This window comes from Ranitomeya variabilis, chromosome 8 (genome assembly GCF_051348905.1).
Source record: "Ranitomeya variabilis isolate aRanVar5 chromosome 8, aRanVar5.hap1, whole genome shotgun sequence".
In the NCBI taxonomy this organism is placed as follows: domain Eukaryota; kingdom Metazoa; phylum Chordata; class Amphibia; order Anura; family Dendrobatidae; genus Ranitomeya; species Ranitomeya variabilis.
Window position 1 is genome coordinate 84,029,397 of NC_135239.1, and position 17,889 is coordinate 84,047,285.

Consider the following 17,889-nt stretch of genomic DNA (forward strand, 5'->3'; position numbering starts at 1 on the left):
GCATGTTTTAATTGTAATCTGATGTATAAAGCACGTAAGACACTTTGTCAATCTCATTACGACATTAGTAACACTTTGTTAAAAATAGCATACTGTATTTGGCACTTAACACTGCTGCTTATATTGCCTCCTTGGTACTGTTCTTTCTCCCTCGACTCATATAATTGCCTACTATATGTAAGGATTGCACTGTCCGCTCCTAAGGAAATGCCAACAACATTCATTAGTTAAACACTTAATTGAAGCAAAAACACATCCCCTGTGGAAAACAATATTGTTTTATCCTTGGACTGATGTGACGATGTGAGATGACATATATTTACAATCCCTTTAAACTGTATAATTATGTATAGACAAGGCACCTACCTAATATATCTCCTAAATAAATGTCGATTTAGCTGTAAAAAAGGCACATTTTATTTCAATTTTAGTGTAAGAATTACAGCTCTGTAATATGTAGCCGGCTGTTTTTAAATGAGCCAAAATAAATTGGACAGTTATTAAATTTTGGGCGTTCCCTCATTATTCATTAACTAAGCAGGTAAAAGGTCTGGAGCAGATTCCAGGTGAGGCATTTGCATTTGGAAGCTGTTGCTATGAACACACAACATGCGGACGACAAAGGAGATCTTGCTGGAAGAGAAACAGGCCATTATTTGGGTGACAAAAAAGAAGAAATCAATCCGAGAGAGCAGAAATGCTAGGAGTGGCCAAATCAACAGTTTGGTACATTATGTAAAAAAAGAAAAAAAAAAAAGCACACTGAGCTTGGGAGCCCAAAGTCCTGGACGGCCACAGAAGATAACAGTGGTGGATGATCGCAGAAACCTTTCAATGGTGAAGGAAAACCCCTTCACAACATACACTCAAGTGAAGAACACTCTCCATGAAGTGGATGTTTCAATATCTAAGCCTACCATACAGAGACTTCATGAGAGCAAATATTTGACTAGCTGTTTCATTATCTTGTTCCTTGGTGTTTAACCCTTCTCTCTGGAGCCAATTTTCACCTTCCTAAACAACCACATTTTTTATTTCTGACATGTCACTTTATCTGGTAGTAACTTGGGAATACTTCCACATATCTCATTGATACGGAGACAGTTGGTTATTTTTGCTTTTTTGTGACACATTGTCTTTTATGTTAATGTTAAATTTAGGTCTGTATGAAATGCGTTTATAAAAAAATAAGTCAATTTTTTTAAAAATCTTTTATTTTTTATTTAAACTTTTATGCAAATAAAACAATCATGCCAAGCAGATAAGTACCTTGTTTACTTTATTCCATTTTTTTTAAACCTCCATTTATTTTGTTACAATGTTAAAAGGCTTCAAGGGAATCTGACACCAGTTTTTTGGGTTACCGGGTAAAAATATCATTTAATTTAGTGTCCCCTATGCATTACACAAGTACTTTTGATACCCCTTGACTCCCCACGTATGATCCATAAATACCGTTTTTATTCCTCCCACGCTGTATGTAAATATGCTCGGTTCGGTCCGAGGGTATGCTTCGCTCAACTGCGGGGAAAGCATAAAATCATTATTGTGCATACGCCATGGCGTTCTATGGCTCGAAAGTCTACTTGTTCTGGGCCATAGAAAGCAATGGCGTATGCGCAATAATGGTTTTATGCTTTGCCCACAGTTGAGTAAAGCATACTGCGCGCGAGTGAGAGGCCATTTGAATGCGCACGTGCGGAAGCGCTACGAGATCTGTGATATTCACAGAAATGAATACGTACAGCAAGCCGAGGACCTGGGGGGGGGGACAGACAATAAGCCACGCCCATTGGACCGGACCGAGCATATTTACATACAGAGGGAGAAGAATAAAAACGGTATTTATGGGTCATACGTGGGGAGTCAAAGGGGGTATCAAAAGTACTTGTGTAATGCATAGGGGACACTAAATTGAATGATATTTTACCTGGTAACCCAAGAAACTGGTGACAGATTCCCTTTAACATTCAGCAGCAATTTTTCATTTTTTTCAATACATTTTACAAAACCTTTTTTTTTTTTACGATCCCTTCCATTTTGAAGTGAATAAGGAGCTTATATGTCAGAAAACCATCAAACAATATCCTGTTTTAAAAACTGCACCCCTCAAATATTTCAAAACCACATTCAGGGAGTTGAATTCCTGTGAAGCACCTGAAGGGTTAACAAAGTGAAATGAAAAATAAATTAAAATTGCGCAGTTAGCACTGTAGAAATCCCCTATTTTCTTAAACAGATAACTGACCCAAGTGGGAGCTTGTTTTTTGTTAGAGGACTTGAAGTGTTCGTTGGTAACATTTTGGAGTAAATACGGTAACTTTTTTGCTTTTTAGGCTGTGTTCATATTTTCTCTACACTGGAGACATCGGAGTTTGTCATCTGCGAACACCATGATTCAAACAGGAACTTTGACAGAACTATTCACTGGGAGGCAGGCGGAGTTACTGGGACTCTGCACTTACGTGTGTGACTAAACACACCGGACGCTGTAGGCACAGAGGCCATAAGGAGTCCAAGTGACTCCACCTGCGTCATTCTGGGATGGTCCCATTCAGGGTTTTGTCAGAATTTTCTTTTTCAGAGTTTTAGACAAAAAATAAAACGCGCTGTAAGTGCTCAGTTCAGGTCACAGGATAAATATAAACCGTGCTTTATTCAGATTTTTGAGAGGCAGAAATAAATGCATAAACAGCAGTATAGGATTTTTTTATGCCATTCTCCATACAGTATATGTGATGAGACGGCTCTATTCTTCTAGTCAGAATGGTTACAGTTATACCAGTTTTACATTATTTTTTGCTACTTTTGCCCACTATAAAAAAGGTTGTTGTGTTTTAATTTTGCATCACTATATTTTGAGCTGTTCAACTTTTTTATATTTCCTCTCCCAAAGCTGGGTGGGTGCTTGTGTGTATATATATATATACACTTGTGTGTATGTATATATATACAGGTCCTTCTCAAAAAATTAGCATATAGTGTTAAATTTCATTATTTACCATAATGTAATGATTACAATTAAACTTTCATATACTATAGATTAATTATCCACCAACTGAAATTTGTCAGGTCTTTTATTGTTTTAATACTGATGATTTTGGCATACAACTCCTGATAACCCAAAAAACCTGTCTCAATAAATTAGCATATCAAGAAAAGGTTCTCTAAATGACCTATTACCCTAATCTTCTGAATCAACTAATTAACTCTAAACACATGCAAAAGATACCTGAGGCTTTTAAAAACTCCCTGCCTGGTTCATTACTCAAAACCCCCATCATGGGTAAGACTAGCGACCTGACAGATGTCAAGAAGGCCATCATTGACACCCTCAAGCAAGAGGGTAAGACCCAGAAAGAAATTTCTCAACAAATAGGCTGTTCCCAGAGTGCTGTATCAAGGCACCTCAATGGTAAGTCTGTTGGAAGGAAACAATGTGGCAGAAAACGCTGTACAACGAGAAGAGGTGACCGGAACCTGAGGAAGAAGTGGACTGAGTCTGGTGTGGAAACATCCAGAGCCACCGTGCACAGGCGTGTGCAGGAAATGGGCTACAGGTGCCGCATTCCCCAGGTAAAGCCACTTTTGAACCATAAACAGCGGCAGAAGCGCCTGACCTGGGCTACAGAGAAGCAGCACTGGACTGTTGCTAAGTGGTCCCAAGTACTTTTTTCTGATGAAAGCAAATTTTGCATGTCATTCGGAAATCAAGGTGCCAGAGTCTGGAGGAAGACTGGGGAGAAGGAAATGCCAAAATGCCTGAAGTCCAGTGTCAAGTACCCACAGTCAGTGATGGTGTGGGGTGCCATGTCAGCTGCTGGTGTTGGTCCACTGTGTTTCATCAAGGGCAGGGTCAATGCAGCTAGCTATCAGGAGATTTTGGAGCACTTCATGCTTCCATCGGCTGAAATGCTTTATGGAGATGAAGATTTCATTTTTCAGCACGACCTGGCACCTGCTCACAGTGCCAAAACCACTGGTAAATGGTTTACTGACCATGGTATTACTGTGCTCAATTGGCCTGCCAACTCTCCTGACCTGAACCCCATAGAGAATCTGTGGGATATTGTGAAGAGAAAGTTGAGAGACGCAAGACCCAACACTCTGGATGAGCTTAAGGCCGCTATTGAAGCATCCTGGGCCTCCATAACATCTCAGCAGTGTCACAGGCTGATTGCCTCCATGCCACGCCGCATTGAAGCAGTCATTTCTGCCAAAGGATTCCCGACCAAGTATTGAGTGCATAACTGAACATTATTATTTGATGGTTTTTTTGTTTGGTATTAAAAAACACTTTTATTTGATTGGTCGGGTGAAATATGCTAATTTATTGAGACAGGTTTTTTGGGTTATCAGGAGTTGTATGCCAAAATCATCAGTATTAAAACAATAAAAGACCTGACAAATTTCAGTTGGTGGATAATGAATCTATAGAATATGAAAGTTTAATTGTAATCATTACATTATGGTAAATAATGAAATTTAACACTATATGCTAATTTTTTGAGAAGGACCTGTATATACACACACATATATTTATTTTTTATTTTTATTTTTTTTGGAGGGGGGTGAGTTACCGTTTTCAGTGACACCATTTTTCTTTACATGCCATGTTTTTTTATTCAATTTTAGTTTTCTTGTGGGCGATCTGATGTAAAAACTACTTTTTTTTTACATGTTTATCTTTTTATCGTGTTTATCATATGGGACAAATGACATGACCGATTCATAATTTGGGTGGTTCCGGATGTGGTGTTATCAGATGTGTATTTTTTATTTTTTTTTATAACAAATACCCTTTTTAATGGCTAAACATATTTGCCTTTTTTTCAGTCTCTATTGTGTGGCTGCGGTGTTTTTTTTTTTTTTTTGCGTTGGGTGGATTTCTTGCTGTTCATGGGTGCTCTACATGGAAACAAACCTGTTAGGCTACGTTCACATTTGCATTGTGCGCCGCAGCGTCGTCGCCGCAACAAAACGCATGCGTCGTGCGGCCCTATCTTTAACATTGGGGCCGCATGGCGCCGCATGTACATGCGTTGTCATGCGTTTTGGTGCGTTGTATGCCGCATGCGGCGTTAGGGCGCACCTGTCAGGGCGCGGCAAACGCAACATGTTGCATTTTTTGTGCGGCGCAGACTTTTTAAAAAACGCATGCGTCGTGTTTGCGTCGTCGATGCGCCTTTTTTCCCATTGACTTGTATTGACAACGCAGACGACGCAAGTAGTTGCGTCGTGGTGCGTTGTACGACGCATGCGTTTTCCAATAAAAAATGCAAAACATTGTCTAGACTTTGGGGTGGGATGAAGAATGACTCAATGCCAAAAAAACGCATGCGGCGCAAAACGCTGCGTTTTTTGTTCAAAACGCAACTGCGTTTTTGTTTGCGTTGTGCGTTGCGGCGACGACGCTGCGGCGCACAACGCAAATGTGAACGTAGCCTAAGATCTACTCTCAAACCAACTCAGGGTATGTGTACACGTTGCGGATTCCCTGCGGATCCGCAGCGTTTTTTGAGGTGCAGAAACGCTGCAGATCTGCAATTGATTTACAGTACAATGTAAATCAATGAGAAAAAAAAACTGCTGTGCACACTTTGCGGAAAATTCGCTGCGGAAGCGCTGCGGTTTAAAAGAGGTAGCGTGTCACTTCTTTTTTGTGAGTCTGCAGCGTTTTTGTGCCCATTCCATTATAGAAAACTGCAGGTGTAAAAAAACGCAGCAAATCCACAAGAAAACCACAGCAAAAACGCACAAAAAACGCTGCGGAACCACACAAAAAAAGCGACAAATCCACAGGTGGGTTTTCTGCCAGGAGAAGCAGAATCCGCACCAGAAATTCCTAAGGCTGGGTTCACACTGCGTTAGCAGCAGCCCGTTCAGCACATACGCTAACGGGCTGCTGTTAACGCAAGTGCCGACGTTACATCCTGCTAGCGCAGATAGAGCATCTGCTAGCTCTATCTGCACTAGCAGTGACGGACCCGGAAACGCTGCAGCGCGCGTCTCAGGGTCTGTCACTCAATGACGGAACATCCCTAGCGCACGCCCATTGTGATGCGTCCGACATTGCAGTTAATGGCGGCCGTAACGGACTACGTTATGCCGTGGTGAACCGTAGTCAGTTAGACGGACGACCATAACGCAATGTGAACCCAGCCTAAGCCTAATCCGCAACGTGTGCACATAGCCTGAGGAACACTAAAAATAAGGAATACACAAAAATATTGTAGCATTCACATTAAAGTTCTCCTTTTTATTTATTTTTTTTATTGCATTTATTTTTTTTCTTTCTTCTGTGTTTCAAGACCTCGTCCAACCTACGTTCCCACGATGAGTATTTGGGTTTTTAATTTGCAGATTTCGTGCAGCTATTAGATAAGTTAGGTTACTTGTGTTTTTAAATTCTTTTTTATCATGTTATTACAGCTACGCTTTGTCTTTTTGGTATGTTATTTTTTTTTTATAAAGTTGCCTTGATTTTGTTCTGGTATTTAGCTTAGACAAAACCTTGATGCAGTCATGTGCGGATTACATGTGTTTTTTTTACCAATGTATTGAATGCAATTTAGTGTGGAAAATTTGCACATAAACCTCAGCGCACGCACAAGAGAAATTGACATGTTGCAGATTTCAAACATGCACCGCAGGTCAGTTTACACTGGGAAAAAAAGCCCAGTGGCCATGAGGTTTCTATAAATCCCATCTGCCTTGACGGAATTGTAAGACGTTGCATTTTCGGCAAAGCAAAAATTTGTGGTATCAAAACCTCTTTGTGGGAACTTAACTATAGTCTGCTCTATTTTAAGCACGGTCCTGAGAGTCGGTCTCCTAGAAATCATACAGAGAACACCGCGAGGGCCGCAAAAAACATTATTAATAGTAATTAAAGCTAAAAAGGCCAAGGTTACACATGGTCGTAGTGATGCAACGCAAAACTGCCTTTCTGCTTACTGGAAAAAAAAAAAAAAAAAACAACTTGTAATTTTCATGAGTGGCTTATATTTTGTCTGTGTCTTATACTGAATAAGAAGTGGATGTGTGAACTCTTTATTTTGATTTATTATAGATGGCGGCATTGCAAAGTCCTTTTTATGGAGACAAAATGAACCTGTACTCCTTGTGTAAGAAGATAGAGCAGTGCGACTATCCTCCATTGCCATCTGACCACTATTCTGAGGAGGTATGTCAGTGGAGATCTGTCATCTTTGTTTCTGCTTTTAACCTTCTTGTTGGAGACTCATTTTATGTTCTGTTGTGTCTTTGGAATTATGAACACTTGAGGGTATTTGTACGATGGCTTGTCTGGTGTCTAGTCCAGGGGTGGGCAATTAATTATACCAAACACCGTGACTGTTGTGGAGGGCCGTAAAAATATACTAAAATTAATTCTGCTCAATATTAATATTAACATATTATAATTCTTTTATATTCATATTCATTGTATGACTTAATATTTAGCAGAATTAAATATGTTGACATACCTCTGTATACCTTATGAGCCTGCACACAGCACCCCTATATCTGGTATGAGCCCCCACACAACCTCCTATATACAGTATGTGCCCTCCCATAGCTTCCCACATACAGCATGTGCCCCACAAAGCCTACCCTACTTACAGCATTTGCCCCACGTATCCTACCCTATATACAGCATGTGCCCCACGCAGCCTCCCCCTACATGTACAGCTAGTGCCCCACGTAGCCTCCCCCTACATACAGCAAGTTCCCCACGTAGCCTCCCCCTACGTACAGCATGTGCCCCACGCAGCCTCCCCCTACATGTACAGCTAGTGCCCCACGTAGCCTCCCCCTACATACAGCATGTTCCCCATGTAGCCTCCCCCTACATACAGCATGTTCCCCACGTAGCCTCCCCCTACGTACAGCATGTGCCCCACGCAGCCTCCCCCTACGTACAGCATGTTCCCCACGTAGCCTCCTCCTAGGTACAGCATCTGCCCCACGCAGCCTCCCCCTACATACAGCATGTTCCCCACATAGCCTCCCCCTAGGTACAGCATGTGCCCCACGTAGCCTCCCCCTACGTACAGCATGTGCCCCACACAGCCAGCTGCCTATATGCATACAAATATGCCATTCACATGAAAAAAACAAACCACTTACTGGCCTTGCTCCTGTTCCCCCGCACTCTGTCTCTACTGTCTCCAATGCATTGACTCTCCTCAGGACACAGCTAACGCGATGAAATTACGTGATCGCGAGTGCTGGCTCACACGCTGATTAATGTAATATGGAGCCAGCGGTGCCATCCTTCACCAATGTATTCACCACTGCCTGAGTCCAAAGTATGCGGAGAACTCTGGCTGCGAGCGGCGGATGGGCAGCGGGCTGGGGAGGGCACGATTTCAACCATTGGGCTGTTTTGTTCCACGGACAGCACTTTGCCCCGGTCTGGTCTAGTCTATAAGGAGTAGCACTGTGTATCAGGATGGTCCTGCCTCTGTTATATAATACAAAAAGCTTAGATAAACACCCACTTGGCCAGCTATAATTTGGAAAGTGGTTTGGAAAGCAGGAGCACAGTCTTTTGACATCATCTTAGCAACCTCATTTTTTTAAGTACTGTATTTGGTTTCTCACTAACCAATTTTAGCTAAGTAGATATTTGCTCATATGTGCATGAAAATGTATTGCTGTCAATGAATGTTTGTACATCTTACAATGCTCTCACTGGTAGATCTCGCAAGACTCCAGTTTGTGTAGGGTTATAACGCAAAGATAATAGGCAGTAGGCAGAGCAGAAAACATTTCCGAAGTCTCTAATCCTAGAACAGGTTACAAGAGGGTTTACCCAGACCCCTCTCAATTGTCTGTGATCATGCTGGTAGTTGCCATTGTGACAAATATAGCACCATTACTGCACCATAGCACCAGTGTTGCTCCTCCTAAGCGGAGGTCATCTTCGCAAGTGACAAAATAACTTGGCGTGATCAAAGGATCCACATGCACCTAAAAACTTGTGGGTCAGGAGTCTGCGAGGTCTAGGGGAGCTTATCACTAGGAGAAAAACAATGTTGGGAAAGGAAATAGATACTGCCTTTGCTGTTCCACAAAGAAAAGAGGACGTTGTGGATAGATGAGAACAAGCCTTTTATGCTGAAAGTGTTGACTGTCATGAGGCTGCTTTGGTGCTTTAGTTTTTTTTTTTTTCATGCCAGAATTTATGGTCTCTTGGGCTATATGCATCTTGTCGACATCAGTGCATCTGCCAAGGCTTGAAGCGGTTTCACCGGCAGTTTTTCTTCTGATTCTGTGGTGGCTCCGCCTTTTACTCTATACGGTCAGGTATAAAGAATGGGTGGCTTCCTGACTGAGGCCGCCTGAAGAGAGGACATGTCTCTTCTCTTAGCCATTTCAGGGTTTTCGAAGCGTGAAGCTGTTAAGCTGTGGCATGAGAAGGAATGTGTGTATGGTAACATCGTTTTGACATTGCTGTGCATTATGTTCACTTTATGGGGCATTTAGCGGCACTTTTTCAGGCCGATGCCAAACCAAATTTCCCTGAAAAAGATGCCGTGTGCACAGGCTTTATGTTCTGTGTTTTTACAAAATTACACTATGCTCCAGGGTGGTATTTTAACCCCTTAGTGACAGAGCCAATTTTGTCCTTCATGACCAAGCCAATTTTTACAATTCTGACCACTGTCAATGAGGTTATAGCTCTGGGACGCTTCAACGGATCCCACTGATTCTGAGATTGTTTTTTCGTGACATATTGTACTTCATGTAATTGGTAAAATTTCTTGGATATGACTTGCGTTTATTTATGAAAAAAATGGAAATTTGGCAAAAATTTAGAAAATTTTGCAATTTTCAAAACTTTAATTTTTGTGCCCTTATATCAGAGAGTCATATCACACAAAATAGTTATAATTTTGGAAACTTAAATTTTTTTTTAGGACGTTATAAGGGTTAAAAGTTGACCAGCGATTTCTCATTTTTCCAGCAAAACCATTTTTTAGGGACCACCTCACATTTGAAGTGAGTTTGGGTGGTCAATATGACAGAAAATACCCAAAAGTGACACCATTCTAAAAACTGCACCCCTCAAGGTGCTCAAAACCACATTCAAGAAGTTTATTAACCCTTCAGGTGCTTCACGAGAACTAAAGCAATGTGGAAGGAAAAAAATGAACATTTAACTTTTTTCACAAAAAATGTACTTTAGACCCAAACTTTTTTTTATTTTCACAAGGGTAACAAGGGAAGATGGACCACAAAATTTGTTGTGCAACTTCTCCTCAGTGCACCGATACCTTGTGTGTGGGGGAAAGCCACTGTTTGGGTGCATGGCAGGGCTCCGAAGGGAGAGAGAACCGTTTGACTTTTTGAACTTAAAATTGGCTGGAATCAATGGCGAGCTCCATGTCGGATTTGGTGACCCCATGATGTAATTCTAACTCCAACCCTAACCCAGCCCTACCCCTACCCCTGAACCTAATCCCAACCATAGCCCCAACACCCCAACCCTAACCCTAATGTAAAAATGGAAATAAATCATTTTTTTTATTTGATTTTTATTTTATCATTTTTAGCTAACTAATTGGGTGATGTTTTATTTTGATCAGTGTGATAGGGTCTATTACAGTGATCAAAATGAACCAATAGGGAAAATCTCCTATTGTTGCTGGGTGCCGGCCGATCTTGGCGGGCGCGCTGCGCATGCACCCGCCATTTTCTTCCCAGGTGAAGACACCGGGGGACGGAGCCAAAGGGTCCAGGGACAACTGAGATACTGAGGGGTCTCTGGGACCCCATTTCTCTCTCCTCTGGTATGCTAGATTATATCAGAGGAGTGAGAAATGAATACGAAATCCGAATTTTTTTCTTGTGATTGCCATTATTCCGTGAATAACGGTGATCACGAGATGGGGGACAGTAAAAACCAACCTGGAGCTGAGACCCCGGAGATTTTCTGACTCTGGGGGGCGCTATAACCTTATTTCTCAACGCCGTTAAAAAGTGGCACTGAGTAATAAGTACCCTTAACTGCTGCCGTTAAAAGGCGTATCGGCGGTCGTTAAGGGTTTAATGGCATTTTCTAACCATAGACTGCAACTGTTACTGCAAACTAATCTTACTATATGACCTGTGTTACAATTTTGATGCAAATGTTTTGGGCTATTTTTTGGCGGGGGGGGGGGGGGGGGCCAGGGGAGTTGCACACTTTAAAGATCCGCATGCTCATACAGCTTGTGGTGTGGTCCACTGCTGTTTACACTCTGTGCATGCTGAGCTCTTCTGGTGCCCTGAATATAATATGTAGACCTTGCGCCTGTAAAATGTGAAAATGTGCAATTTCTAATGTTTGTGTCCTGCATGACAGAGAGGCCTGTGCACCCCCTCAGTCACCAGGTGCTGCTTCTACAACCTCCATAGGTATTCCCTTTTTATTTATTTGGGGGGGGGGTCTTTCATCTACAGCAGTAATGTGAACGTTGGGACATCTGTAAAGTACTTTTTTTTTTTGTAGAGACGAATGTGTGTATATACATGTATATGTATTTGTAATTCTTTTTTTTTTTTTTTTTGCATCTGTAAAAATGATTTGCGTAATGTAACAGTAAATTTGTAGTTTCTTGATGTATCATCTAAGGAATATTTCTATCTGTCTTTATAATGCCAAGGAATCCTTTCTAATAACACTTGCAACATAACCCGTCTTTTACATCCATTCCTCGTCGGTGTTGCTCGTGTCTTTATATATAACTTTTACAGAATTTATTTGCCTTCCGTTTTCTGTTTTCATGAACTTTTACAGTGAGAAGTTACGATAAACATGAAAATGTATTTTGCACCAAGCTGTATCCAATATTCTACACATCCAGATATTGCACTGGGCTATATGGCTCCTAATGGCAATGCAGAGCAGCCTCCATGTATAATGGCCATGCACATATGGAATTTGTGCTCCAGTCTCTGCATTTGCCGTGATGTGTAATAACGGTATGAATGTCAGGGGCAGCCTTTTGTTCTGACACTCACATTGTCTCCTCCTTCCGTTTTCCCTCTTCTCTCTCTGCCTTTCTTTCTCTCTCTCTACCCCCTCCCTTCCTCTTCCAGTCTGCACATGAATATTTCACATATCTGCATCCTCATCGCCTATTCTCCTTGACTAATTTTCAGACTGTCCGCATTTGCATTTCACATGGTTGCTTATTAGGAAGGTACAGGGATGCTCCAGGATGGCAGTTGCCATGGCAACCTGCGGGGGGATTATAATGAGGGTACCACTCAGCTGAGCGGCTGTGCGGGTCCTGCCTGCAGGGCTGTGATTTTGCTGCTATGTGTGAATCTAGAGTCACAGCCGCCCAGGGGCACATATCAAAAACTATGCCCCATAGAGGATCTCCCAGTTAAAGAGCGACAACTTTATATATATATATATATATATATATATATATATATATATATATATATATATATATATATATATATATATATATATATATAGTTTTTATTCAATCACATTTTTAGTTTCTACTTTTAAAGCTTCCACGCACAAAAATGTCTACCCGTGGTTTAACCCTTCAATGTGAGGACCCAATATGAGCCTAAATTTTGTTATAACAAGACATTATTTCGAGGCATTTTTCAGTAAATATTCCTACCAGATGAGTTTTGCAGAATATCTAATAACGTCTCTGTATCATGAAGCCCACAAGAGTATAGCCGAGGGTATCTTCTATCGACGTCGGTCAATAACACTACCTGGCAATGACACATTTGAAAAAGATTTATTTTGTGAAGGATAACTTGCTTTTTTTTTTTCTCTCCAAAGCTGCGAATGTTGGTGAATACCTGCATAAATCCAGACCCAGAGAAGAGACCAGATGTGACCTATGTGTATGAGGTTGCAAAGAGAATGCATGCCGTGACCGCCTCCAGCTAGATTACTTCTCCTCAAGGATTCTCCCACCCTACGTCCATCACTTTCAAGAATTTCCAATGTGTACTCCGTAGACGTGGGCAGGTTTTTGTGCTCTTCAGTGTTCCTATTTTATATTACAGAGACCATTACATATTTTTGGGGGATGGAACACTTAACTTTTCTGGTTAATCTGGATAAGATCCCTCACTTCTAGACAAGCTTGCAATGCAAGACCTAGCCCTCATTCTGCAGTCGACATTTGGCATCAACCTTGTGGTTGCAAAATTGAGAAGTAATTAACTATACCTACATGTAGTTCACACTTGAGGAAATTTGGTGAGAAGAACGTAGTAATAAAAGGTTTTGTCATATTTATCTCCTAACTTACATTGACAAAGCAAAACCTTTGTATGGGGTAAAAGGAACAAAAAGTGAGTCGGGAAGGTAAATCATAGATTTGGTGGACATCCACGCAGACAATGGAAGGCTCTTCCTAAAGACACTGTTAGGGTTTAGTGTTCCCCACAACGTACAGTCACACATCACATAAATGTCCACCTTACTTTGCTGGTAAACAGGATTTGAAGGCCTTTTCCTTTAGCCCCTTCTTTATCTTGCTGCTCAGTTGCCTTTACTTTTTGGTAATCCAAATGATACCTTGTGCCTTTTTAATGACTTTGCAAAACTTGAGAGAAATGTAATGTTATAGTTTTATGCTGTTTTTTTTCCCTCTTCAGTATATTTTTCTATTTGTAAAATGAAATGACTATATTTTGGTGTATTTTACCACATACATAAATGTTTCTTTAAAATTCAGAATAACCATCCATTCTTGTAGACCAACAGGTATATACGTCACTTCTCTTTAGTGTGTGAGTGACCCTGTTGTCTTGGCTAATATAAATGTTGGCTACTGATTCACTTTATGTAACTGATAGTTTTTATTTAAGGGCAAAATAGGCTGTAGGACCAAAATCAAAAATTGGCTGGAAAATGTTTCACTACTTGCCTTCAAACCGGTCAAGTTTTTATATTTTGCCACTGTAAAGAACTTTTTTTGTTTGCACTTTGTAGCAATTCCAGGTTTTGTGGTTATGCTAAGTATTTTACTTAGTCACAATATTGGGCAGTGTTTTGCCTGGAATGGTACATTTATATTCGCCTTTTCACTAGGTGCCTTATTGTAATGTTCAGGTTGTGTACATTTTTCTCTTGCTATGCGATTGTCCAGTTTTCCAAAGATATGTCTGTGCGATGTGTCATATGCAGTGTTCAGGAGAGAAATGCTACTCACGATCTTCTTTTTAGAAGAGTTTTCCTTTTTAAATGAATGATTAAGGGCTCCTTCACGAGCATATTTTTTAATTCATGTGATCATATTAATACACAGCGTGCTACTTAAAGAGAACAATACATAAAATCCTATTTTGTAGAAACCTAGAATGATGTAAATTTAGTTGGGGTCCAGGTTATGTCACAGCAGGATTGATGTGTGGAACCCCTCGAATACTGTACATCATCCTGGATACGTGTGGTAGCACTAACAAACCTGTCATGAGGTCATGCTGCCTGAACCATGGGCAGCATCAAACGGACACTGACTGCATTACTGCAGACGTATGTTTTATTCTGAAACGCAACCGAATTCCAGAGAAAATGTACTTAGAAAATACAGTCGGAGGCAACACGTTTCAGTTGACTACTTTTAGGTAGTTCCTCTCTCCCATAGACTAATAAATCAACACATACAGTGCCTGTTGAAAATATTCACCCCCCTCCTTGGTTTTTACTCCTTTTGTTACATTACAACCTGTGTTTAAATATTTTTGTAATCCGATTTGTGTATGATGCATCAGCACTAAATGGACTAAGTTAGTGAAGTGAGAAAAATATAGGCATAATTACATTTTATGGGATCAAATAACAAAAAATTGGCTTGTACATATGTATTTATGCATTTTGCTATGAAGCCCCTAAAAATTACTGGTGCAAGCAATTGAGTTCATAACTCCCATGCTTAGTGAGAGGAAATCCACTTGTGTGCAATCTAAGTGTCACATGGTCTGTTAGTATATACACTTAATACAAAGAGGCTGCAATACTATTAAGTAAGAGGCAGCATTAACCAAACACCACGAAGACTGAAGAGATCTCCAAACAAGTCAGGGACAAAGTTGTTGAAAAATCTGTCAGGGTTGTGTTATTTAAAAAAAAAAAACAATCTCTGATGATTCCTGAGCACCATCAAATCCAGTATCATCAAATGGAAAGAACATGGTACCAAAACAAACCTGCCAAGAGAAGGCCGACTACCAAAACTCTCAACCTAGGTAAAGAGAGCATTAATCTGAGAGGCAGCACAAAAAAGGTATCCCTGAAGCAGTTCCCAAGCAGAGACTGGAGGATCTGTCCATATGACCACAATAATCCGTGCACTCAATAGAGGTGGCCGTTATGGATGAGTGGGCAGAAAAAAAGCCTTTATTTGCATACAATAATTGGAAAGCTCGTTTTGAGTTTACCAAAAGATATGCGGGGCACTCTCCAAATGTATGGAGGATGGTGCTGTGGTCGGAGGAGACCAAAATTGAACATTTTGGCCACCAAGGGTAAACACAATGGCAGCAAACCAACACATCTCATTACCCCAAGAGCACCATCCCCAGAGTGAAACATGGTGTTGACAGCTTCACGGTATGAGGATATTTTTCATCAGCAGGAACAGAGAAAATAGTCTGAGTTGACGTGAAGATGGCTAGTGCGAAATACAGGGATTTTCTTGAGCAAAACCTGTTTGTCTGTCAGTGATTTGAGACTGGGACGGAGGTTCAACTTTCTCACAAAACAATACCCCAACGCATACTGCTAAAGCAACTTTCAAGTGGTTTAAGGGGAAACGTGTAAATGTTTTGGAGTAGCCTAGTCAAAGCCCAGACCTTAATCTAGTTGAGAGTCTGTGGTCAGACATGAAGATTGCTGTTCAACAGAGGAAACCATCTAACTTGAAGAAGCTGGAGCAGTTTTGCCTTGAGAAATGAGCAAAACTCCCAGTGGCAAGATGTGTAAAGCTCATAGAGACTTATCCAAAGTGACTTGCAGCTGTAATTGCCACAAAAGGAGGCTCGATAAAGTAATGAAGTTTTCAATTAAATTTGTCTTATTTATTTGCTTCACAAAAAAAAAAAGAAAACCAAATGTTCAGAGTTATAGGCATGTTCTTTACATAAACACATGCAAAATGTAAAAAAAAAATGAAATTCCAGGTTGTGAGGTAGCAAAATACAAAAAAAATGCCAAGGGGATGAAAACTTTTGCAAGCCACTGTACCTTATGACTGGTGCAGTGTAAAGTGCACCTGTCAGCTGTTACATGTTGCCCGATCCGTGGGGAGCATTTATCAGGCACTGGCTGTATGATCTCAGCCAGAGCAGACTATCTTCTTTGCAATGGTCTCTTCTCTGATAATGAAGTGGGCTTTCTTTCTTTTACAGACATTGCGCTAACTTACTGCTGCTTTCTAGTGCAATATTAATGAAGAAATAATATGTATTTTAATTCAAATACAGCAGGACAGATGCCAGCTATAATGTATCACTGATTAATCACACTGGCATTGCTGTTGTTGGCACCTCCTTTATCAATTCAATTTCTGTATTATTCACGGACTGCTACAATCATCTTCACTGCTGCATTTCTACAACATATCATGGTCTAGAGTATTTATCCAATGCTTTAGGGCTCTCTCTTCCTATCTCTATTGCTGAGCTGTGAGCTCTGATTTCTGACTGTTAAAAATTTCCCTAAAATGGCTGCTGCACTCCCTGCCTAGGCTTTTATACGGACTATGATAATCCTTCCTGATTGGCTGCTCTCTATTATGTGACGTGATGGGTGCTAGGCATTATGGAGAAGCCTATGCAGTTGCGCCTGAAATTGTCAGCCTTCTGTGGCTGATGCAGTCTTCTACAGTGTATAAAAAGTCGGTGAACATTTTTTGCCAATTTGCATGAATAGAATTGCTAATTTTTTTCGAATTTGGGGGAACCTGCAAATTTTATAAAATTCAACTCCATTCAATTCGCTCATCTTTAGTACATAATGAATTTTTAGGATTTTTTTTTTTTACATCTCCATTGACAAGCAGATTTAGTTATAGTTGCATCCGATGCCTTAAACAATGATAAATGTGTCTCATGAGCCCAAAGAGAAATCTACAAATTTTAGTACCCCTCCCCCCTTTAATACTATGTTAGCCATTTTAATCCAGAACTTGCTTCTTTATGAGTGTCTTTCCTTTGCGGTTTCATGGGCTGGTCACCATATAGCCTTTCGTTATGTGCAATCGTAGTAAACTTCACATAAAACACCAGTGTACAGGATATATTATGAGAGTATATTTTGTCTTCCTGCGGTACCTTTCCTCCCGAAAATAAACATACACTCAAATGTTTAATGACATAAGCTTGAAGGATGAAATCTGCGAATATTACTCTATTTATTTGAAGAGTTTCCATTATAGTCAATGTCTTCTTTGTTCAAAGCATAACATTAATTACTCTGTCTTCTATAATGTTTCCCACTGCTATGTGGTCACATACAGCAAGTGTTGCAGCCTTAAAGAGAGAATAACTATTTGTTGTGCTATCTTACAGAATATAAATAAATATGAATTTCTAAAGTACATATTTTATGTGTGTGTTTGGTCCTAGGAGAGCGCCGATGGTGTGCATTACCGACTATAGACCGCACGTGCATTCAGCATTGTAAAGATGTTGTTTGTCTGCTGAGAGTATGTAAAGCAGTACCGAGAAATTAGGAAATATTTGTGCAGAGTAGCTCAAATCTATCAATATTGCATGTGCGCTTGGTCATATTTTTTGTGTGTATGTACACGCAAATCTAGATATAAAGTGGTGCATATATGCGATGACACATCCGAACAGGAGGGAATACATTTAGTGCACAGTATAAACACATGTCACACATCCTTG

At 40.5% G+C, this 17,889-nt stretch overlaps 1 protein-coding gene across 1 annotated transcript in view; it reads left to right on the top strand.

The window, feature by feature from the left end:
* The window catches only part of NEK7 (NIMA related kinase 7), a 153,624-nt gene extending 136,045 nt beyond the window's left edge, over nucleotides 1–17,579 (top strand). The window contains exons 9-10 of the mRNA XM_077276154.1: nucleotides 7,073–7,186; nucleotides 12,809–17,579. Coding sequence (XP_077132269.1) covers nucleotides 7,073–7,186; nucleotides 12,809–12,919 — 225 coding nt within the window. The 3' untranslated portion in view covers nucleotides 12,920–17,579. The remainder of the gene's footprint in view (nucleotides 1–7,072; nucleotides 7,187–12,808) is intronic.
* Nucleotides 17,580–17,889: the final 310 nt, after the last annotated feature.